The 24,208-nt window shown below is 40.3% G+C and overlaps 3 protein-coding genes across 4 annotated transcripts; 1 reads left to right on the forward strand and 2 right to left on the reverse strand.

Moving 5' to 3' along the window:
- Positions 1–2,703: 2,703 nt before the first annotated feature.
- On the reverse strand, positions 2,704–5,057 carry LOC104455764 (auxin efflux carrier component 5). The gene is made up of 5 exons (XM_010070499.3): positions 4,282–5,057; positions 3,389–3,474; positions 3,103–3,260; positions 2,918–2,994; positions 2,704–2,776 (listed from the first exon to the last, which is right to left on the reverse strand). Exons 1-5 carry the CDS (start codon positions 4,968–4,970, stop codon positions 2,704–2,706), a joined length of 1,083 nt encoding a protein of 360 aa, XP_010068801.1. The 5' UTR covers positions 4,971–5,057.
- Positions 5,058–12,040: 6,983 nt separating this feature from the next.
- LOC104453982 lies at positions 12,041–15,350 on the forward strand. Its single transcript, XM_010068656.3, has 7 exons — positions 12,041–12,418; positions 12,685–12,834; positions 13,273–13,488; positions 13,807–13,928; positions 14,147–14,310; positions 14,692–14,846; positions 15,080–15,350. The coding sequence occupies exons 1-7, from the start codon at positions 12,164–12,166 to the stop codon at positions 15,176–15,178; spliced, it is 1,161 nt and encodes a 386-aa protein (XP_010066958.2). The 5' UTR covers positions 12,041–12,163; the 3' UTR covers positions 15,179–15,350.
- A 349-nt stretch (positions 15,351–15,699) lies between these two features.
- Positions 15,700–22,748, reverse strand: LOC104453983 (probable serine/threonine-protein kinase PIX7). Of its 2 annotated transcripts, none has more exons than XM_010068658.3 (6): positions 21,723–22,748; positions 18,921–19,255; positions 18,691–18,826; positions 17,607–17,743; positions 17,399–17,522; positions 15,700–16,475 (listed from the first exon to the last, which is right to left on the reverse strand). In XM_010068658.3, the coding sequence occupies exons 1-6, from the start codon at positions 22,018–22,020 to the stop codon at positions 15,967–15,969; spliced, it is 1,539 nt and encodes a 512-aa protein (XP_010066960.1). In that variant the 5' UTR covers positions 22,021–22,748; the 3' UTR covers positions 15,700–15,966. The 2 variants fall into 2 exon arrangements, with proteins under 2 accessions (XP_010066960.1, XP_010066959.1); XM_010068657.3 differs by having other exon boundaries at positions 18,921–19,258; positions 21,723–22,747.
- Between the last annotated feature and the right edge of the window lie 1,460 nt (positions 22,749–24,208).

Consider the following 24,208-nt stretch of genomic DNA (forward strand, 5'->3'; position numbering starts at 1 on the left):
GTTCCTATCTTTTTTCACCTCGCTCTTGCATCAAATGAAAGTATCCCTACGGTTACAAGAAAAGCCCCCATTCATGCATGATAATCTCACAACCAAACTGTCGCCATTTTACCTATCAACCCCAACTCTCTCTAAAAGTATAATTATATACAGTGGAAACAAAGGATGTTTAGCATCGGCTTTCGAACTCACTGCTTCTTCTTAGATGATTTAATGAAAGTGTGTATGGCGCATACGAATTGCAAGGATATTCATAGCAATGCAAACGAAGGTGATAGCAAACCACTGGGGTACCCTAATGGCCACCCTTCCAACATGAAAGGGGGAAGTGGAAGGTTCGAATCCCCACTTTCTTGGGGGATTGGGGTGAGGGCGATTTAGTTTCAGGTGTGGGTTTCGACTTCCAAGTTCTATAAAAAAAAGTGGCGAAAGTATAAGAGTGAAAGTTAGAATAGGAATAAAATATGATCGATAAAAAAAAAAAAAAAAAAAAAAAAGGGACCCACTATCTTAGGATTGGTCTCAAGGTTTGTGGTGGGGCCCGCAATCACGGCCCTTTGCTCTCTTGCCGTAGGCTTGCACGGACCTGCTTTACATATCGCCATCATTCAAGTTGGCTTCAGTTTGTTTTGTTTATTCATCAATAATAAACATTTCATATTTATATAATCTATTTCATATTCAATTTATTTAATTATCATCATTATTTTTCCAGTATAGGAAGCACTTCCACAAGCCATAGCTTCTTTCATTTTTGCCAACGAGTACGGACTACATGCAAACGTCCTTAGTACTGCGTAAGTTCATCATTCGGAAATTACATTTTTCTTATTTTAAAAGATTGTCTTGCTTTATATTGTTTCCAGGTTTATTTGTTTGGAGCTTAAGTATATGATTAACGATTGCTAATTGATCTACTCTTGTTTAATTCTCTATAGGGTGGTGGGGCACAGTGATTTCCCTTCTGTTGTTGATTGGCTATTACATTGGCTTGCATAAGGGCGAATATCTTGTCTTTCGTGAAGTTGGGAATAGTTTTCTTAAATTTGAGTTGAAGATATTTGAAGTTTTCTCAAAATAATTGGTTATTCATAAGTCCTTTAAGTAATATCGTGTCATCACTTAAAAGAAACAATATAGGGAAGTTCACCATTCCATACTTTGATTTTAATGTTTTGGCAGACCAATGGCGTACAGAAACACGAAGTTACAATTTTATATTTCCACCTATGCTTTTACGGTTCTCTTTCATAATGCAGTATGACCTCTCTTTGTTGTTTCAGGAGTGACCTACAGTATTTCTAAGAGTGGTGACTATGAGATAATATTCACAATGCATATATACATGTTTTCCTGGATTCTGTGGAAGTTGATTAGGTGGTAGCATAGGCATGTGCGTTGGTCAGAAGCTGCGGCTTTAGAATTGGAACCGCTTTTATGTTTTCTTTGCTGTCCGGTTCATTTTAGAAAGCATTAAGCAAGGTGCGAGATTAGAAAGGGAAAAAGCTCAAAAGTTGACCAGTCATTATATGTTGATGGACGACTTATCTCCAGGATAATGTCTTATCTTTATCAAATAAATATTTTTTTTTTAAGAAAGGCGCACCAATTTTATTCCAAATTGAGAAATAAAAGGAAAAAAACCAAAAAAAGAAGAAATACAGGCAAGCGTCGGTCTTAAATCAAGGACCCCACGTGTGCGTGCTTGCCTGCGCACGTGCTCCACACGCATGGTTGACGTCATCGTGACGTCAGCAAGTGGTTGCCGTGCGCGTGCGAGGCACGTGCGGCCAACGTCATTTGAAAGTCACAATTCAATACATTTATGATAAATCTCACAAGTTGCACACGATCTTTTTTTTTTATTATTGAGATCTTGCTTATAAATGTTAAAGGCCTTGACTTGATCCAAATAGGTTTTTTCTAGTTTGAGTGAGTTTCTTAATTTGACTAGTTCTTTTTTTTTCCTTATTGTAGTGGTTTCCTAACTTAAGTAAGCTTTTCAAAATAGGTTTTCAAATTTGGATACAGATGTTATATATTTAACAGATGGGATTCTACTGGGTTATGACACATGCTATAGTAAATAATAAGAATATTAGGATTTTTCACTGAGGTTTAAGTGCAAAGTGGATAGTTGACTTTTTATTTTTCCTCCTACCTTTTTATTCTCTTTTTTTTTGGGCCAATTTTGCTATTTTCATTTTAAAAAGTAAATTGCACAACAAAACTACGTAGTACTATGTCTATGAGGACTAAACAGCCACCCAGTCTTTCAACTAGCGCCCTCATTTCCCTGTACCACGCCCCAAGTTTCCCTGGGGGAAGGCGTCACGGGGATCAAATGTGGCTGCCCTCTCCTGTAAAGGAGTGGCCGGGTCAGCCAATGGAGCCGGAATTTTTATCCAGGCCCGAATCCCGACTTGCGAGGGGCGTAAGGGGTCACTCTCCCCAGGGAGGTTCTTCCTCCATTTCCCTCTTTGAGTAGTTTAAGGACCTGCTCAGGTCAAAACATGTTATATGTCTAGAAAATAGAGAAAATCCACAATTCACTTGAATATTTTAATAGATGGATATATGGATATATTCAATTAAACATGTTATATGTCTAACCATGAATGTATCACAAAATAAAAAGGGTTAATACGACAAAAAAAAACTCTAAATTGGTATACATTTGTAATTAATCAACAATATTCGCCCTTATGCAGCGTATTCCAAGCCAATGTAATAGCCAATCAATAGCGGAAGGGAAATCACCGTGCCAAACACCACCCTACAGAGAATTAAACAAGAGTAGATCAATTAGCAATTGTAATCATATACTTAAGCTCCAAACAAATAAACCTAGAAACAATATAAATAAAGCAAGGAAATCTTTTAAAATAAGAAAAATGTAACTTCCGAATGAACTTACGCAGTACTAAGGACGTTTGCATGTAGTCCGTACTCGTTGGCAAACACGAAAGAAGCTATGGCTTGTGAAATTGCCGCCTATACCAGAAAAAAAATGATGATAATTAAATAAATTGAATATGAAACAGATTATGTAAATATGAAATGTTTATTATTGATGAATAAACAAAACAAACTGAAGCCAACCTGAATGATGGCGATATGTAAAGCAGGCCCGTGCAAGCCCACGGCAAGAGAGCAAAGGGCCGTGATTGCGGGCCCCACCACAAACCTTGAGACCAATCCTAAGACAGTGGGCCCCGTTCCGCATGCTATCACCCTCGTTTGCAATGCTATGAATATCCCTGCAATTCGCATGCCCCGTACACACTTTCATTAGATCATCTAAGAAGAAGCGGTGCTTATGCTAAACATCCTTTGTTTCGTTCATGAATTTCAGAACCAATGATCGCTTTACTTAGTGTGCACATACCGATGTTGAACATGGATGTGCCCTTCCCTGCTTTCGACATGATCTCGACTGAACCTTCCATTATACTCGGCATAGTAAATTTTAACCTACAGTGACAGCATATTATCATATGTTAAGAACTTAGATGCATACATAAATGTAGAGATGGAATTAGAAAGTTCAACCCAAAACTTTATTCTCATAATTCTTATCTTGGTATTGGTGCATGTAAACTTCAAAGACAAATGATATGCTATTTTTTACCGGTGTGCGCGAGTCAAGTTTGATTTGGGTTCCTACCGATACCGGACTTGCAGTTTCAGTGGGTGACTACGTATCAGAATATTTTAAAGCAGAAAGAAAAGAAAGAAAATGAGGGATTTCTCCGTCTGTCTCTCGCTCTCCCCTCAGAAACTTTGCACGCCATTCACTGTCTCTTCATCATTTCTGGTCCAACCTCAGATCTCTCCACCCGTTTGAGGATTCTCTTTCGCAAATGAACGCCAGAGAGAGAGAGAGGAAAGTGAGAAGGGAGGATAGTGAAAAGTGAAAAGAGAGGAAAGAGAGATGACAGATGCGAGGTATGCAGGTTTGCATGATGAACACGTTTTGCTGGACATTAACGCCGCCATTAACTATCGTCACGTGGTCTGTTAAGGTTTCAGTTTTGCCTTTAATGTGCTCTGTATTAGTTCGGGCATAAGGCCCCGAAATTGAAATGAACTTTCAGAGGCCAACACGAAAAGTGGTTTTACTAATGAAATTTTATTTACATTTGCATGGTACATGTGTAAATTATTCAAATCCTCATGATCAGAGAAAGAGCAATACTAGCAGTGTTAAGACTGATTTGTTAGACTGCTCAAATTAATCATGTTGTACCTAAGAAATACGCTTACTGAAAAAGAAAATACCTGCTAGCCATGAGAGCCCAAGTGAGGCCGAGAACATTGGCATACACGTTAGGGTTCATGGCCATCTTCATCCACACCACTCTCGCTAATGACCAGTAGCTCTCACCACCGCCTTCCCTCGTAATCACAAGGCTCATCTCTACGTCCCTCTCTTCATCGACCATGCCATTATTTACGGGAGGAGGAGGAGACGAAGAAGTGGTCGAATCCATCATCCTTGTGTTTCTGAACTCGAGAAGCAGAAGAAGCAGAGGGATCCAAACCAGAGATTGTACCATGCACAGCTGGACCACCAGGTCGACACCCCACTGGTCGTACATGGCCTGCATCACCGGCACGCCAACAACGAGCAGGTTCGTCAGCGTGCACAGCGAGAACGTCGTGATGCTCCAGTTGTAGCTCGCCCTACTGCTGAACCTCCCCCATAGGCCAAGGATAGCAAGGGTGGCAAGCTTGGACAGGGCATCAGCGGCGAGGAGGCGGAAGTTCATGGCATACGGGTTCATGTGGGCTGTGAATTCGAACCCGAAAAGGGGGAGGATGAACAGGGCGACGAAGCGGTTGATGCCGTCGCACTGCTCGTGGGTGAAGAGACGCCACCACTTGACGGAGCCGTAGCCAAGCATGAGCGCTACGTACAGCGGGAACATCGACACCACCACCTTGTACACGTCGTCCCACCCTATCATCTTCCTTACTGATGATGATGCTTGATAGCCTAAGCTAGTGCTGTCTCTTTGGCTCTGGTCGTGGGGGTTGGTGAGGAATGACCTATGCGTAAGGTATGCTGTAGGGATAATCAATATGCGGATTCAATGGACGGAAGGTTCGAAAGAGGGAAAATCTGGATCGCCTTAACCGCCCTTTACTGGAATCTCGATACGCTCCAACTCCTCTTTCTTAAAAATTATTGCGCGGTCGATGAAGAGAGGGACGTAGAGATGAGCGTTGTGATTACGAGGCAAGGCGGCGGTGATCATCATGAGAAGAGGAGCTACTAGTCATTAGCGAGAGTGGTGTGAATGATAATTTCACTGGAGAATCCACATGGATCGTCTTTTATCTTTGATTTGCGTGATAATCTATTGAGTATTTTGCTTTGCCGGAGGAAGGAAAAAAAACATGACACTTCACTAGACGGCTTTCGACTCCTGAGATTGAGCATAAATTATTTAGTAAATTATTTAGAAATCCGCCATTTGAAAACTAGATTGCCATCATTCAAATCTCACAAGTTGCACACAATCTTTTTTTTCTTTTTATTGGGATCTCGCTTATAAATGTTATAAGTGTTAAAGGCCTTGACTTGATCCAAATAGGTTTTTTCTAGTTTGAGAAGGTTGTAGCTTGAGCAAAGGTCTTAATTTGAAAATTTTCATAGTCTAAGTAGATTTCCAAGTTTAAATATTTTGTAATTTAAATTCATAAGGAAACCTCATCCAGGCTGGCTTATTAATTCGAGCTATCCTAATTTGAGTGAGTTTCTTAATTTGACTGGTTATTTCCAAGTTTGAATATTTCGTAATTTAAATTCATAAGGAAACCTCATTTAGGCTGGCTTATTAATTCGAGCTATCCTAATTTGAGTGAGTTTCTTAATTTGACTGGTTCTTTCGTTTCCTTATTGTAGTGGTTTACTAACTTAAGTAAGCTTTCCCAAAATGGGTTTTCGAATTTGGATATAGATGTTATATATTTAACAAATGGGATTCTACTAGGTTATGACACATGCTAGAGCAAACAATAAGAATATTAGAATTTTTCACTTAGGCTTAAGTGCAAAGTGGATAGTTAACTTTTTATTTTTCCTCCTACCTTTTTGTCCTTTTTCTTTTTGGGCCAATTTTGCTATTTTCATTTTAAAAAGTAAATTGCGCAACAAAACTACAAAGTACTAAGTCTATGAGGACTAAATGTGTTATATGTCTCGAAAAAAGAGAAAAATCCACAATTCACTTGAATATTTTAATATATAGATATATGGATATATTCAATTAAACATGTTATATGTCTAACCATGAATGTATCACAAAATAAAAAGGGTTAATACGACAAAAAAAAATTCTAAACTGGTGTATATCTAACAAATTTACTTCAAGCTAATTTTTTTACTATTAAAAAGTCACAATCCAATACATCTATGATAAATTTATCGTTTATTAGTTTCCATTAAATTAAATTAATTAAGAAATCCATCGTTTAAAATCCGTCATTTGAAAACTAGATAGTTCCTGTTCAAATCTCACAAGTTGCACACAATCTTTTTTTCTTTTTTTTATTGGGATCTTGCTTATAAATGTTAAAGGCCTTGACTTGATCCAAATAGGTTTTTTCTAGTTTGAGTAGGTTGTAGGTTTACAAGCTTGAGCAAGTGTCTTAATTTGAAAATTTTCATAGTCTGAGTAGATTTCCAAATTTGAATATTTCGCCATTTAAATTCATAAGGAAACCTCATCCAGGCTGGCTTATTAATTCGAGCTATCTTGATTTGAGTGAGTTTCTTAATTTGACTAGTTCTTTCGTTTTCTTATTGTAGTGGTTTCCTAACTTAAGTAAGCTTTCCCAAAATAGGTTTTCGAATTTGGATACAAATGTTATATATTTCATAGATGGGATTCTACTGGGTTATGACACATGCTAGAGCAAATAATAAGAATATTAGGATTTTTCACTGAGGTTTAAGTGCGAAGTGGATAGTTAACTTTTTATTTTTCCTCCTACCTTTTTGTCCTTTTTTGGGGACCAATTTCGCTATTTTCATTTTAAAAAGTAAATTGCACAACAAAACTACAAAGTACCGTGTCTATGAGGACTAAATGTGTTATATGTCTAGAAAATAGAGAAAATCCACAATTCACTTGAATATTTTAATAGATAGATATATGGATATATTCAATTAAACATGTTATATGTCTAACCATGAATGTATCACAAAATAAAAAGGGTTAATACGACAAAAAAAAAAAAAAAAACTCTAAACTGGTATACATCTAACAAATTTACTTCAAGCTAATTTTTTACTACTAAAATGTCACAATCCAATACATTTGTGATAAATTTATCTTCTATTAATTTCCGTTAAATTAAATTAATATTATCAAAAAAAAATAAAATGAATGGAGGAAGGTAAAATCTCAAACCGATATACCCATCTATTGTCACATGTCATTCTACTCAACAATTTGACGGTAAATTTAACAAAAAATAAATTTATCTTAGTTATACTGATATGAAATAAGTTTGTAATCAGTATATCAATTTGAATTTTTTTATATAAATTAAATAAAAATTACTGTTTGGGTACCAACATCCAAAATAAGTGGGTCCCGCGAAGGTAATATAATACGGTCGTCAAACTTATTATTAAAAAGTATTGTATGGTTTATAGAGCATGCGGATCAAATGCACCAATCATGTGACTATGATAGTGTCCTAAATACTTGATTGAGATGGTATTAGTTTATATAATCTCTGGTTTAATTCTCCTAAAAAATTCAAACTTTAGGTACAATCCTAATTCTGTCTCAATTTTTTTTGTCTAAAAAAACCCCTTAAAATTTAGATCTAATTTCAAATCTGTCCCAAACTTCTTTTATCTAAAAGAACCACCAACTTTAACTGTATTCCCAAATTTAAAATCAGTAACTTTCTATCTAATCTCAAATTTGGTCTTGTTAACTATTTATCCAAAAATTGCCATTAGCTGTTTCGACGTGGGATTTTCACATTTGTCAAAATCTATATCAGAAAGGTGAAATGAAAAATTATCATCAAAATGAAACAGTATTTTGATATGAAAATCAGGGACATTTGGGATGATTGGCACTGATTTTTCGGGCTGGGTTGATGGGGTAGATTTGGGACTAGATCAAAATTAGGGGTTTATCTTTAGACAAAAAGAAATTCATGGTAAAATTGAGATTGAATCTAAAGTTGGAATTTTCTTGGGGATTATATACATTGCAATCGTGGCGAGCGGACCACTTGCAACGTGCAATTTCTTCTGTAGTGATGCATGTGGATGGTCACTCAAACCCTTTAAATACCGCTTCCAGGTCCTAGTCCCTCCGATCAAACAGCACATATCACCAACTCTCTTTCAACACACTAACGCTACGTAGTACACCGCTTGCGTGCCGTCGCCTTTTTGATTACTTCCGAGACCTTTGGGCTTTTGTGAAAGTGCATGCACTTTCGATCTGTACTTCACGTCGCAATACGTAGCTTCGATAACACGACGGGTTAAGGTATCGCACATGTGCGATCTCTTTCGTACGTCAAGGAATCAGAGACGGAAATTTAGTGGTTTCTTTTTTCTGTCGAACCGGTCCGAATTTGGGAGCTCTAGCGACATTTTAGAAAGTCGAAGGTATTGGTGTCAGATTAGGATTTTTTGTTATATATTTTTTCTGGTCAAAGTCAGATTAGGATTTCGAGCGTGGGACGTTGGGTGAAGTTGAAGGTTTTTTTGGGGAAAATATCTTCTAAATCATTCGCCTATCGTGAAATGGACTCAATCTTATTTTTTAACTCTCGATTCTTTATGCAATCCCAATGTACGTATATTTTTTTTCAGATTAAATTAGAGTTTCATCTCTCGACGAATTTCTAACTCATGCATCTAATTTCTGATCTTATAATTCAGACATTCAAAATTCGTAACGCTCATTCGGACTTTCCTTCAAGGACATGCTTTTGGAAAGGGAATATTAGCATGAATTGTCACAAACCTTCATTCTAAATATGTAAAGTTATCTCTGAAATTTTAATTTACATAATATAATTCTTAAATTTTGACCCAATATGCAATGCTGTCTCTTAATTTTTAATTTACTCTTGAAAAGCAAGTGCATTTGAGGCACTCCAACTAGGTCCGACAACGAAAGCATACTAGGGTCCACAAAAAGATCTCCCCCCCGGGTGGGATCCCATGCTAAAGTCGAACAGCATGATATGAAAGCTTATGCAGATAAATATCCAAAATGCTTCGGTGCCTAATGCAGTCCTTGAACTGTAATTCTAATAAATAGTGTCATCTCTAAAATTTTAATTTACTTTTGGAAAGGAAGCTTATCCGAGGCACTCAAACCAATAGGTCCCGCAAGGAAAACGGAAAAAAGTGCTTTCTCTCTATCCCCTAAAGTAGAACATGTCACAAAAGGAGATAAAGAAGGAGGATTCTGGAATCGTAGAAAGAAATATGTAGAGGGAAAAAAATTGTATGCCTCTATTACATTGTAATCTCTGTACGAGACCATATTTAATTACAAAGAATGAATCAAGAAAAAGAAAGTAAATATTATCTAATCTTTTTAATCCTAAAATAAACATGATTCCCTATCAATTCACAATTGATACAAATCTGCTAAATCGTATCTTCCAACAGAATAGTGCTATCTGAAGGCTTACGCAAATGAATATCCAAAATGCTTTGGTATCCAATATAGTCTTTGAATTTTGATTCAATGTATAATGTCATCTCTATATTATTAATTTGTTTTTGGAGAGTAAGCGAATTCAAGACACTCCAACTAGTAGGTCCCCCGGCGAAAAACGCATTAGGATCCACAAAAAAAAGTGCTTCTGCCCTCTCTCTCTCCATGTTCAAACCCTGAGTTCGATTTCTAAGGGGCCTGTGATGTTTTCGAGCAGCAAAAGCCCCGATGCAGACGTTGAAAAGTATGGAGTTCTCGGTTCTATTTTGTCCCTCTGAGACTTGAGTAATGCGAAACTCTCATGACATCCCACGTTCGAGTGCTGTTGCCTTTTTGATTACTTCCAAGACCTTCGGGTTTTCGTGAAAGTGCCATGCAGTTTCGATCTGTATTTCACGTCGCAGTATGTTGCTTCGGTAACACGACGGGTTAAGGTATCCCACGCGTCTGATTTGTTTGGCACGTATCAGATCAGAGATGATGGAAATTTAGTGTTTTCTTTTTTCTATCAAACTGGTCCAAATTTGGGAGCTTCAGTGACATTTTAAAAAGTCAAAGGTATTGGAGTCAGCTTAGTATTTTATTTTTTATTTTTTTGGTCAAAGTCAGATTGGGATTTCGAGTATGAGACGTTGGGTGTAGTTCTAGTTGTTGTTTTTTTTTTCTTTGGCGGGTAATAATCCTGGAAGACCATCCTGGATTGGAGCTGAAGTGATGGGGATCGATTCCTTGACGAAAGGAAATTCCTTTCGAAAGGCATTGACAAAGCCAAGAAAGCGTGCTCCCCGTCTCCAGCAGGACCACCTGTTTTCGTCGTCCACCTTCCTCTTACAGAACCGATTGAATTTTCAGTAATCCTCTTTTTATTTTATGTAAAAAACTCTGGCCCTTTAGGGTACATCTAGAATTACCTTTATTTTTTAAATTTAATTGTAATTTATAGCTCGGATATTTTGTATCTCGCGAGACTTCCATGATACTCAAGCATTGATCCAATCTAAATCAACTTTATATTTTCCTAATCGTGCCTATTCGGATGGTCCCCCATAGTGATGTTTATCCGGACGAGCAGTTTTTCAAGACACCGAGACGTAACGCAAGCGCCAACCTTTTTTTGGCCAAACCTCGGCGTCCGCTAATATGAAAAGGGCAGCATAAGCAGTTTCAGGACAAAAGGAAAGACAGAAGAGGACAATTTCACCACGAGTGCACAGAGATTTTTCCCCCTTCCTTCTGGCGTTAGCGAGCGCAGTTTTTTGTATTCGAATTTCGCAATCACCTCGAAATGTGCCATCATAAGTGTGCGTCGCAATCGGATTTCTGTCGATACTCGCACATTTCCTTATTTTCGACGCATTTAAAATACGGTCGCGATAAATGGTAGTCTGTTCTATCTTCTTTTGGCTAGTTGAGGGAAAAGTTGTTTTAATGGGACGCATCATTGCCGGTCACTGCTACCGAACGAATCGCGATTTGGTTGAAACTTGCGAGTAAGTGCGAGGATGGTTCGGAGAAGAAAAGCTAAGGATTCATAATTCAGCTAGACGCTACTGCAGTTCTTAGAAAGAAGATACATGAAAGTTTAAGTAGGGTCCGCATATCTTTGAGCTCTTTTGAAAGATATTTGGATCGGCCTGAAACTGGACCTGGCCAAATTTCTTTCTTTGGGCCCAAACTCGTGCTCCTTTTTTTTATTTTTCATTTTCTTTGACAGATTCCTCGTGATTATAAACTTAAAGTTGATATTCCATAACAACATTTAAGAAGTTTACTCTCCTCGACTTCGATCTTGCTCATGTTGCGAGCCCTACACATCGAAGAAAAGGGATGAGACTCTCTATCCCCATTGGCATCTTAAATCCAAAGTCCCCTCTACCCAAATCATCAAATTCGAGCGAATGAGGATGGCCGCACAATAGGAAGGGCATCCGCGAGTTAAGTAGATAATTTGTGTCCAAATTGGCTAGAACTTATGGAAAGTTGAAAAGTAGATTTTATAGTACCAACCCCCGATCCTATTTCATTACCATATGAAGATTCATCCGAAGGCGAGAGGATTCCAATGCTTTCGACTTCGGGACCGATGATTGAGGAACTTAGGTAGATTTAAGTTGAGGGTCGTGGCATCGAGTTGCGATGGGAATTCTTCGCAAGGTAGCAAGCTAATTAAGGTCTGGTTTCTGGATCACATACACGTGTACATTCGCCACCATCTTTTTGGATTTGTTCAGATCATTTTGGCCAGGATGATTAGCGGGTGACGTGGCAAGTCGAGCCAATCATCGGCAACACTTCCGGACATGGGAGACATAGACATGCGAGGAAGAGACAGCTTCAATAAGCGGAACGAGTTTATTCTTCTTCTTCTTCGTCTTCCTTCTTCGGAGATCGAAAACAGAGGAAAGGCCCCCGAGCTATAACCGATCGTGATCGGCGAGAGCGAACCGATGAAGCGATCCGCCACGCTCTCCCTCTCCTCCTCCTCCCCCGCCGCCGCCGCCGCCGCCGCCGCCGCCAGGAACGTCTCTCGCCCGTCGCCAGCTTTGCCCCCCTTCCGCTCCCCCGTCCGACCCAGATCGGGGGCCTTGGCTTTCCCGAGAAAATCGCCGTTCCCGGGAAAGTCTATCGGCCTCGGGAAGATGAGCTTCACCGCCGTTGCCTCGTCCGCGCCGGGGGCCGGACCCGATCGATCCCCTTCTCAGGTGCCGCTTCATCTTGTTTCTCCATCTGGGTAGGCTTCTTTTTCGTGTCCGAAAGTGAAGGTACGCGCGGGATGAGCGGTGTTGGATTAGCGCGACGTGTTTATCGAGCGATTTGATCATCTGGGTTTATGTGGCAGTCGGTTGTAGTTTGCCTGTACCTGTCGTTTGGCTCTGCCTGTAACTGGGAAGTCGCTAGCGCGTCGAGTTGCTTGCAAAAGATGGTTCTTTTACGAGGCCGTTTTGAATCTCTTTCTTCGTGGTTTCAGGGAGCTGAATCGTTTTTCAGGAAAGTCCTGGAGAACATGGAATGCGTGTACTTGAACAGGAACCCCACCGCCAAGGCCATCCTGGAGCTCGTTCGGACGGCCGACGAAGATCAAATATGTTATGATCATCTCGCGTTTAGGACTTTCGGGGTAATGTTGATGTTAATTGTAGAAAATGATGGACCGTGATATGGATTGAATAATATTGTGGATGCAATGTGGTACTGCCTTAAGCAAGTGATTAGGTTAAATTGGTTAAGAAATGATATTACACTCAATCTTAGCCGAAGATCTGGGAAAAGGTACGCATTTACGGCGATGCAAACAAGTCATGAGACTGATTGTTCCATCAAAATCTGGGACCCCAGACAAATGGTTTTGCAAGCCGCATGCTATTAAATGAAATGACATGAAAGAAGCTGTCTTTGTGTGTCGAACTATTTTTGAGTGATTAAATAAAAACCATGACTCTGTTCATAAGCACGTTTTCCTCATGAGACTTTATGTTAATTACAGGGCACTGTTTTTATGGGAGTTTAGGGTCTTGCATCTATGATTGACTCATGTGGCTGTCTCTCAACTCTTAAGGTAAATGGTTACGGGATCGACTCTATGGCGGACTTTTTCCTGGATTATGGTTACACACAGCGAGAGGAGCTGAGGTTTCCTGCAAAGAAGTTGAGGGCCTTGTGGTTTTCACCTCCGAGAAACTCCCTTTCAGAGGGTGGGACCCGTGCGAATGGCCCTTTACCCAGAATTTTTATATCTGAACTTCTCGTCGACGAGATGACTCCACAAGCACAGGTGTGTATTCTCAAGATTGTTCTGGTGAAGATGATCAATAACTGCACTCGATGTTCATGTGCACCATTGTAAGTTCTGTGAGGTCTCGGTAGGATGAGGTTACTGTTTTCTTGGACTTTTGACCCGATGTTAGTCGTTCTTGTGGTGCTTTGGATTGGGGATGTCAATAACATTCTTCCTCACGAACTACTCACTGTCTGCAATTGCAGTCTGTAGTATTATTCTTCAGTAAAAACATGGTGTTTTATGTCTGGTTTATCAAGTCCAGGTAAATTTCCTTCTCATGCGAATGTCTCAGCTAACACCTTTTACCTTCAGGAAATAATTAGAAAATACGTTGGGATCTCTGGCAATGGTAATAAGCATGCTGCTCTGGCAAGCGCATTGGGAGCTTTGACATGGGAGAAGCCTCTGTACTCTGAATTTCAACAATTAGCTAGGTATGCCCAAATTGTTCTTCTTTTTCACTCATCCTGATTTTCTCGAGTAGGATCAGTTTCTACCAACCAAAAATGCAGAGGTAAGTAGAAGGCAGTGATGCTTAGTCTTAGCACTTTACTATTGTATTTTGTTCTATGCTGAAGTATTCAACTTAATATGTCTCCTGTACTTGTATATCCCCATACGGGGGCTCATGCTTAGTTTTCCATTTATGCAGGGAAAGCGAGTATGCTGCCTGGACCCTTGTCAATGGTTATGCGGTGAACCATGTCACTATTTCGACTCATCGGCTAAAATCACACCTGAGGAATATCAAAAACCTAAACGAATACATCGAAAAGAATGGATTCAGCTTGAATTCAGAAGGAGGCATCTTGAAAGGTTTGCTTCCAAGTTTCACTTATGCGGCTTACTTTAGTTACTTATAACTTGTTCGGTGATATAAACCATTGTTATATGGCTATGAGTTCCAGATAAACAGCTGTTATAACCTGTTCCGACAAATATGAAGCAGATCACAAGGGCAAATGGGCATTATTTTCTTCCCATTTCTCTAGTTATTGTGCAGTCTTCAGTAATAGTTGCATATAGGATTCGTGACGAAGTAAGCGCAGCTGCTTGCTTTGCAAGATAGAAGCTTAGCTTGCAGGAATCATTGACTAAATTTTAAGATTTGTGAATTTGTAATTCCTATGAAAAATTCTGAGCTCATTAGATAAGTAACACGTATATTGACTAACACTTGGTTGCTGTTCACACCAGTTAGCCCTGACGGTCTTCTGCTCCAAAGCTCAACGGTGGCAGATTCAATTCTTTTCCAGTTCTCAGAGGGGATCAAAGAATCAGTTCCCTGTTCATATATTGAGTTTGCCGAACGCCTTGTACTGCCTCAGTTTCAGAGTCTACCGGAGAAAGAGGTGATCTTCTACTTGTTCTAGTAAATTTCGTAGTTTAGTAGCCTGCTCTGTTAGTTATTTTACCATAATTTACTCACGTCCTCCCACTGATTAATCAGACTAACATGTAATTTGCTATCCACTGGTGCTATAGATGATTCTTTTGGGTGTAGCCTCTGATAGTTTGTTTATTTATTAGGCGATGATAAAGAATCCTTAATACCCTGTATTAATCCGGTGCTCCACTTTCTCAGGTCAAAGAGTTCCACAGACGAGATGGTTTCGAGGTCGGGAATGCCGACAAGATCTTTGAGAGCACGTCGAAAGAGCAGCTCACTAGGAGAGCTGCATAAGCATGGAGATCAATGACAGAACAATGAACACCGAATGAAGGGTTTGGACATCAGCATGTTATGGAATAAGCATTGATGTCCGTATTAAGTGTCAATATGTGCTGTAAAAGACCCATTGCCCGTCAAGGAGGAATAATACTAGCTTCACTTGAAAGCAAAATGGTTCATATCAGACGTAGCATGCCCCGGTACTTTCTTTCAATCGCCAAAATAATTACCGTGTATATATGTAGTCTTCAACCGGCAATTGGTTACACATTCTGACAAAACAAACTGATTTTATATAGAAATCGTCTGACCGAAAGAATTCCTAAAACGATGTTTTTGATTTGAAATTGTTACAGCTGAGAAACGTACTTGAGCCCTTATAAATGGAAAACATATCAAGTACCATAGGAACTCGCATGCAGAAAAGGTATGTAAACAATGGATATGGGCTTTTTTTCTTCTCGCATAAACCGTGCCATTGTATTGAGGGTAATATGAGAGCAAAGCTAAGGAGGAAAAAGAAGCAAGGGAAATGAGGCAACAAGCTTCAGCATATCTCCAAACGAGTTCCATATGGGTCAAAATAGACACTGCCAGAAACGCTTCACCTTTCCAGACATCCTCTGCTCAAGGATGTCAAAACACATCACCATTCAAGCACATTTTTCTCCGTCACCGTTTCAGTAATCAAGCGCAAATGTTTAGGTGAAAATCAACTCCTATACTGAGAAAAGATAAGAAAAGGAAATAAATTGGGGGGAGAGGGGTTGAATATGGGGCGGCTAAGTCTAAACCCATCACTATGGTTTACTATTCGGTTTTGGAGATTGATGAGGATACTGATGGTGGTATGGGGATGCATGGGTCCCATTCGGTATCGAAAGACTCCTATTCCTTGCATTCGCTCCTGCTTGCGATTGAATGCCATATCTAGCATTTGGGCTCGACCCTATGCGCTCCGCCCTCATGGTCTGAAAATAGTATGATGAGCTTGCCATATCCTTGAGATTTGGGAGAGGCTTCAAAGCTTCAACAACATCACTCATCAGGGGACGAGCCTTCGGATCTCGGCTAAGGCAGTGAGCAGCCAACTGCGCAGCCTTTTGGGCACCTTTTATCGAGAAGTGACCTTCAAGCCGTGGATCTATCAATCTGTAGAATCTTCTTCTCTCTCCAAGATGTGGCCGAGCCCATTCAACTAAGTTATGCTCGCCATTAGGTCGATTTTTGTCCATGGATCTTCTTCCGGTCAGCATTTCCAAAAGCACCACACCAAAACTATAGACATCACTCCTTGAAGTAAGGTGCCCTGCAATAGTGAATGTGAGCTGGCTAGACAGGAGACAGGGATATGTGAAGTAAGCACCATTTGGTCCTATTTTCAGGCAAGTATAACCCATGGCAAACCATCAGACGTCTCGCCCACATCTAGCCATCAAAAACAATTAAAACATTTGCACACCTCCCCCAACTTAAACAAGAAAAGCAGTCGACATTAGGAACACCCTTGCCACGACCTCTGCAACCCAATAAAACTAAATATGAATCACCTAGGAACTCTAACTCATGACATCCATACTTATGGCTCACACTCAGCGTTTCTCCACTAGCGAGTATTGTTTGCAGGGTCCAGAATATTATCAAGCTTCCTCCAAACAAAGAACATGAGAAGACACCAACCATTAATACAGGTAATGACTACAAGAACTTCACATGCTATGCCAGGGGTAAAATTTCAGAAGTAAGAACGATGCAGAATAATCAATCACATGGAAAAGAAGAGGATTAACATATCACTAGACTGCATAGATATTTACCAAAAAAAAAAAGACTGCATACAAGACCAGACCGAGAAAACTCATTTGTACATTCAGTGCAAGAATGACTATAGTTATGTGTACCATGCCAGCACGTTGTGACCATTTACAAAGATATAAGACAACAGGATAAATGAAGTATATTGGTTAATAACCTTCAATCATTTTTTTCCATCTTTGATCAGGATGGTGGAATTCCCAAATCTATCGACAGCTAACGATTGTTGGCGCAAATGTCTGCTTGTCATAAGTTTCCACACCAATATGTAACGGCGGAACAATGCATACATAAGGCGCATTGATTGGAACCATTCTCTTTTCACTTGACACGTTAGTTATTACCCAGCCACCTTTATGCAGGTCAGCCATACGTTTCTCATTGTCAAATAGCTCATACTGTAAAACAATAACGTACCGGTCATCACGTATTCTGGGGCAGCATAGCCATATGTTCCCATGACACGTGTTGAGACATGAGTCTTATCTCCCTCGGGACCATCTTTTGCAAGCCCAAAATCAGAAAGCTTGGCGTTGTAGTCCTGAAAGGCAAACAATTAAAAGAATTGAATAACATGATAGGCTTAAAAAGGAAGACAAAATGTTGTCGCAAATTTAGGACATACAGCATCTAACAGGATATTGGAAGTTTTGAAATCACGATATATCACCGGCCTTTCCGCTTCCTCATGAAGAAAAGCAAGACCCTTTGCAGCACCTAGCGCTATTTTCATCCTGATAGACCAAGGGAGAGGCAGAGCTCCTACATAGGCCCAGTACAAAGAAAAACAAAGGAATTAACTCACAAAATGTTTGCAACCACAGCAAAATTAAGATAGGAGCTTAATTAAATACTAGCACCAACTTTTCAAAAATGACCGGGAATATATTAGAAACTACAGCATGTCATAATACCTATTTTTACTTGGGTCGGATGAGAAATGATGCTACACATAGGTGAGCTTAGCATTTTGATACCTAATGGCATATAAATAACCACATCTAGTACATAGTCGAGTCACCAAATTACGAAGTATGTTTCCCATTTAATTGATTTCTAAAGTACTAGCAAATTTTTAGCACAATCCATCCTCAATAGGGCACTACTGGATATTTCCTCCAAAAAATTCAAGAACAATAACTACATAATTCGTGATGTAGAAACTACAAGTAGAAGATACCAAAAGGATGCCTAAGGTTATCGGATTGATGAAGTTGCTAAAGAGCGATATTTCATGACCGTTAAAAACAGTCCCCCTTTATCCCATTCCCTTCGTTTTTCCTGGCCTAAAGCATCAATGCCAATTCTAACTTGATTAAGCAAAGCCGCAAAGTAGTGTGCTTTTTGGGTTCTCAGAGACACTGTCATCCAACAGACAATTCGCGCCAAAACTTTTCAGGCGGAATAAAACGTTCAGCATCTAGTGCATAACAATTCCTACACAAGTCAAACATCACAACAAACTCTTTAGGTAAAAAAATTTCCCAAATCTATTGTATTTTGAGAAGAGACCGATAATGTGGTAATAAATATGATTTTCTGTGGAGATCGACATCCATAGTATTAGCAATATAGTAACTTGTTCGGGAGAGAGGACTTCAATATCCAGCTACAGAAAGATCATTATGCAATGAATACAGATAGTATATATAATATGCAAAAGACATTATTGAGGGCAGTCAAGCACACAATACAGGACAACCGCATACTTCTAAAGAGGTGGTTCTCCAAGCTCCCCCTTGGCATAAACTCATACACTAGCAGCCTTTGGTCATCTTCTATGCAATATCCGATTAATTTCACCAAATTAGGATGCACTAGATCACCAAGAAAATTCACTTCAGCCTGCCACATCGAAAGTGCAACTCATCAGAAGCCATGTTAACAAGCATATAGGCAATAATTCAGATACAAAAAGGTGAATAGAGTGATAAGTCACCAGCCATTCTTTGTGACCCTGAAGCCCATCATGATTGAGAGTTTTAACAGCAACAGTAAGCCCAGTGCCAGGTCTCACAGGAGCAGTCCCATTTTCTTCGATCCAACCCTTGAAGACGCAGCCAAAACCACCTTCCCCAAGTAGACTTTCAGGTCTAAAGTTTCTTGTAGCTAACTTAAGATCATTGAAGTTGAACTTTCGCAGGCGAGAGGCAACTTTAAGTTCCTCTTCAAGTTTGGAAGTCGAAGAGTTACTTTCTGTATTGCTAGTGGTCGTAGATGAAACCGCAGGAGGAGCAGGCTGGTCTCTGCTCGTATCATTTGTAAATTTACTTTCTGCTGCTCAAACAAATAAAGAAATAAATAAATAAAATGCATATTATACAAGTGAGTAAGCAAGGATTGCAGACAGTTCAATAAACAATATGCAGCAAGCCAGTTTTCCAAACAGTAACTGCAAATTGAATTATCCATTGTGAAGACAGGCCAAAGCATGTTACATGAACAGTTCATCAGAACTTGAGCATACACTTGGAGATGTTTTAAGTTAGACTATGGTATATAGCAAATCAGGGAGGTAAATGTTGCATACAACAGATAACTAGGACAATATAACTCGCAATCGAAGTGAGTTGTGCAACTCACAGCACATAGCCTACCCGATTTTCTGAGATGGGCTAAATTAATTCTATGCAATCACCATCGACTCCTTCTCAGTAGATAAAAATAATTCATGAACTAGCTTACAATTTTCAGCTTATACCTACTCAGAACTCAATAGGACACCTCAGCTTTTTTCAAAAATAACTCAGAACGAGAAATTGTCCATCTTCCTTGTAAGGAAATTTGTCAATCATAGCTCTTGTTTGGTAAATTCATATCCTCAAGCAACTCTAGAGCTGTCACAAACTAGTGTCCTATGACATAGACATGACCTGTCATTACCTATGACTAGACAATCCATAACTGCACAACAATTACCAATGGCTTCTCAAGCCAACATTCCAATAGATTTTACTGAAATGCACCCACCAGCATTCAGGCGCCTGAATGTGCACGTGCGTGTGCGTGTGGTGTGGTAAGTGACTTACTGAAGAAAAACTTAAGTGCAAAAAGAAAAGATGCATGAGTCAGTAAAAGTGAAAAAGAATATAAATCCTCAAAAACGAGCAACAAAATCTAAACATTGGATGAATTAGTATCGATGCCCTATTACACTGCCTTTATGAGATGAATCATGAACCTTACATGAATTGAAACCCTAACCTAGCCATTTATTTCTTCAATTTACCAAACGAGAACAAAAGGTCTACTCTTTATTTTGCCCCATAATATCTCTCTAATGCAAATATGTATGTATCACAAAGACCACCATAAACCTAGAAAAAGGTCTTTCTGCAAAACTGGTAAGGTATTCCCATTGTCTAACCTAAATTAAAAATCAACCATAAATACAATTTCTGCATTCCAATGGACAAAATTCTCCAACCAAAAGATGGTAGAAAAACCAGCTACGGTAAAGGCAACGGATTAGGCTGGAAGCAATGTCTCCAGTGGCAAGAATAAACCAGCAAATTCATGCATATTCATGCTAATGCTGCCGCAGCATTTTGATCTGAAGTCCGAAGTATATTGTCTATATACATCAGAAGAGATCATTTGTTGAAGACACCACAATACTGGTAACAATAGTTAGTTGCCATTGCCTCATTCTTCTTAAACATTTCTATAGAAATTACTAGACGTTCAATTTTAAAGGAGAAGCTAATAAGAGCCACTATGCTCTGTTTAAAGCTGAAACTTACTGGATAACTTAACGGTTCCCTAAAGCACTGCGAGTGCTTCCCTTGCTGCAACCCACCATGACATAGCACAGAAGGAACGCTAGATTGGATCGATATGGGTATTCAAATCCTGAGATTCCAGGTAGAAAAATGGTGGATTTCAAGCTCTCGAAAACAGGCTTTCATTCGAATTGTTGTGGATTGGATGATGGATAAACCAGCAAGTAGGGTCTTGCCTAGGTTGAAGTCATTCATTTGCTGTGGATTCTCTTACGAGTGCCGTGTCAGGTTTTTATCTATCAAGCTCTGAAGGTGCACTAGCTTGCTCTGTCAAATGTCTTTTCTTCTCTTTTCTTTCGATTTCCATTATCTTCATTCTCATTAATGGTGAAACAATATTTGGTCTCATTATCTCCTCATTCCAGTCGAGGTAAAAAGGGAAGAGGCTCTCCACAGTTCTGATTTCCATGAAGATGACAAAACTCCTCATGTTCGCTTCAGCTTCTAAAGAGCCACCCATGGTACAGCAACAACATTGGCAAAACTCACTAGCTCTTTTCACTACATATTTATAACAAGACCCAGTAAGTATAATAGAGGCAGAAACTCATGAAATGCACTGAACGATCCTACCGGTCGCCCCGATAAGAATGAAAACCTAAGCTCAAACAACATCCCGTAAACCTCAGAACCCACAGAGCTTAGAGACAAACGCACTGAAAGTCAAAAATATTGAACCCGAAGAAGCACGATGTCCGGTCATTCAAGGTCCAGTAAACATAGAAGTAGAAACCCATGAAATGCACTAGTAAACATAGAGGTAGAAACCCATGAAATGCACTAGACAATCCTACCTACAGGTCGCCCCCAACAGATTGAAAAAGCCTAAGTTCAAACAACATCCTGTCAACCTCAAAACCCACGGCGCTTAGAGACAAACGCACTGAAAGTTAAAAAAAGAAAGAAAATTTGAAGCTAAAGAAGCACACAATCGGGTCAAAAATGAAGGGGAACATTACCGTAATTAGTACTGGTACCACTGATGGAGCTATCGACTTTGGATCTTGAGGAGATGCAGCTCCCTATGAACCTCAACCTAACCCAACAACCGCTTTCCTTCACCCCCACGCTATCGTCGTCGTCGTCGCCGCCGAGACCGTCTTCCCGGCCACCTCCCGCTTTCTTCCGCTCGCCGCCGTCCTTGCTCTTCTTCTTCTTCCTCCCCATCGACTCGCCCGAGTCCCAAGCCTCGACCTTGCCATTGTCGCCCCCACCCCCAGCTCCGCCGCCGCCGCCGCTGCCAGTGACGACGCTCATCTCTCTGGAACCCTAACCGCGGAAAATCCCCAAATCATCAACCCTGGGACCCAAGAACCCCCACCCCCTCCAATTCGAAACCACGAGACTCGTAACCGTCGGCCCTCAAAAGCATCGGAACCTGACAAACAGCCGGGCGGGCGGAGGAGGAGGAGGAGGGGGGCGGCGGCGGCGGAGAGCTCCTCGCCGTCGCTTGCGCGGGGCACCTGAGAATACCAGCTGACTGCAAGGCTGCGAAACGAACGGCGGAGCTCCGAGATCACGAACGAGCGACGACCCAGATCATGCTCACCGCCGACGCCGGCGCCGCCGCGGCGACCGGAGCAACAAGCTCGAAATCCGCCGGCGGGGGGGGGGAAAAGGCGAGATATTTACCGGCGCCTCGAGCTCGCGAATTTTGAAGAGGGGCGGAACTGACCGACGCGATCACACTCACACACTCCCGAAAGAAGAACGCCCCTCCAAGCTCCGGAGCCCCAGAAAAAAGAAAGGAAAAGGAGGAGAGAGAAAGAAGTGCAGAGGAAGAGTAATAATGCCGATGCGGTGAAAAAAATGAGGGGAAGGGAGGGAACGAGAAAATCGCAGCGGGGGGGAGCAAAGGACGCGAAAAAGCTGACCGTTTAAAAAGAAAAAGTGGGGGCGAGCGAACGAACAAGAAAAAATGTGGGGATTTCGATTGAATTATATATCGCCTCCCTCTCTCTCGTCTCCCTGCTTTCTCTCTCTTCTTTCTCTCTCTTCTGCAATTTTTTTTTAAAGAAGAAAAATCTCTTTCGCTCAACGATGGAATCGATGACTCAGAAAAAGCGGGGAGCCGGAGCAGCTGCCCGGAGAAAACGGGCAGCCCGGCAGGCTGGCCTGCCTGGCTGCGAGGGCGTTGAACTGCATTGTACTCGCGGTCTCGCCGTCGTCGCGTAATGTGCCGAGTGGGAGCTTGGACATTAGGCATTAATGGCGTATGCAAATTCGAATTTTTTTTTTCTGGGTTGGATTTTTCTTTATAAGAGGGAAATTCACGATTTGTGGATACAGTAAATTCGCGCGGTGCCGCCAATTATTACTGTACAGACAAAGTTCCCGTGTATCGAGGGACTTCTAACCCGTGTCAAGAATGAAGTTCGAAATTTAGATCGCCGGGTCTCAATTATATTCAGCAAACAATCAAACTTGAATTATTACTATTATTAGTGTAGAAATATCTATAAATGTTCGTTATCGGGTAGATGAATATTCAATCACTCGACTTTCTTTTAAGTACACGTACCGTTTATCCAAAGTAGCTAATAATTCCCGCATCATTACCATCGGCTAATTTTTGAAAATCCGCTGGCTGACGACCGTACAGGGCAGGGTGGGGAGCTGCAAAAGGCGAGGGGCGGGCAGCTCGGGCAGAGCGCTGGAGTGCGGGAAGGACGGGTAGGAGAGAGAGAGAAAAGAAAGGGTGGGGCCCACTTGATGGTGACGTGTCATCGGTGCGGGGGTAGGCGGACGCCCAACGCGCGCGTCAGCTTGGATTTTGGCTTGCGGGCGTACACACCGCTCGGCATGCTGCGCCTCCCCCGCTTTTTCGATTTTCTAATTACCCCTTTTTTGCTTTCTTTATTTTAAAATTGAGCTCTTTAACTGTATATAAATTAAAAATAATTTAAAATTTTAATAATTTAGAGTAATGACAAAGCTTCTTTTTCTCTTGTTAAAAAAAAAAAAGGGTTTTCGGAGTTGCAATTTTTTTATGCATCTTTCCTGAATGGGGGCTGCGAATGCTTTTTTTCGATTAATTTAAACAGATATTTGGAGGCATTAGGACACCTAAAAACTTTAATTATTCCAAAAACGTGCCGGATATTATAATCCAATAGGTGGATATTGCTTAGCTTTATGTTACCTCCAAGAAAATGCCAAATCCAAGCAACAGAATACTGTATCGGCGCATAAAATTAATAAATTACATGTGATAAATCACTTTCATAAAAATGAATTATAACTTTGAATTTGTGTACTTTATTTAATTGTAAATGGTTTTAACATTAACTAATCGTTTTCAGCGAATCAAACATGTGAAAATCTAAAAAATTAATCCGCGAACAAATTATTACACTCAACTAAACACACATTTCGATTTGTTTTCTAGTGCTTATCCAAAAACGAGGTTAAATTTATTATATTTATATCTCCTAACTATATTCCT

Source organism: Eucalyptus grandis, chromosome 7 (genome assembly GCF_016545825.1).
Source record: "Eucalyptus grandis isolate ANBG69807.140 chromosome 7, ASM1654582v1, whole genome shotgun sequence".
Classification (NCBI taxonomy): Eukaryota; Viridiplantae; Streptophyta; class Magnoliopsida; order Myrtales; family Myrtaceae; genus Eucalyptus; species Eucalyptus grandis.

Bases quoted from the DNA above. Each gene is read 5' to 3' on its own strand.
- LOC104453982 (XM_010068656.3), top strand. From the start codon at position 12,164: ATGAAGCGATCCGCCACGCTCTCCCTCTCCTCCTCCTCCCCCGCCGCC. The intron at 14,311-14,691 runs GTTTGCTTCCAA...TGTTCACACCAG, and splicing joins AGAAGGAGGCATCTTGAAAG to TTAGCCCTGACGGTCTTCTG. The intron at 14,847-15,079 runs GTGATCTTCTAC...CCACTTTCTCAG, and splicing joins AGAGTCTACCGGAGAAAGAG to GTCAAAGAGTTCCACAGACG.
- LOC104455764 (XM_010070499.3), bottom strand. From the start codon at position 4,970: ATGATAGGGTGGGACGACGTGTACAAGGTGGTGGTGTCGATGTTCCCG. The intron at 3,475-4,281 runs GTATTTTCTTTT...CTGTCACTGTAG, and splicing joins TGGGCTCTCATGGCTAGCAG to GTTAAAATTTACTATGCCGA. The intron at 2,777-2,917 runs GTAAGTTCATTC...AATTCTCTGTAG, and splicing joins GCAAACGTCCTTAGTACTGC to GGTGGTGTTTGGCACGGTGA.
- LOC104453983 (XM_010068657.3), bottom strand. From the start codon at position 22,020: ATGAGCGTCGTCACTGGCAGCGGCGGCGGCGGCGGAGCTGGGGGTGGG. The intron at 19,259-21,722 runs GTAATGTTCCCC...TTGTTTGAGCAG, and splicing joins TGGTACCAGTACTAATTACG to CAGAAAGTAAATTTACAAAT. The intron at 17,744-18,690 runs GTATGCGGTTGT...GGGCCTATGTAG, and splicing joins GGAGAACCACCTCTTTAGAA to GAGCTCTGCCTCTCCCTTGG.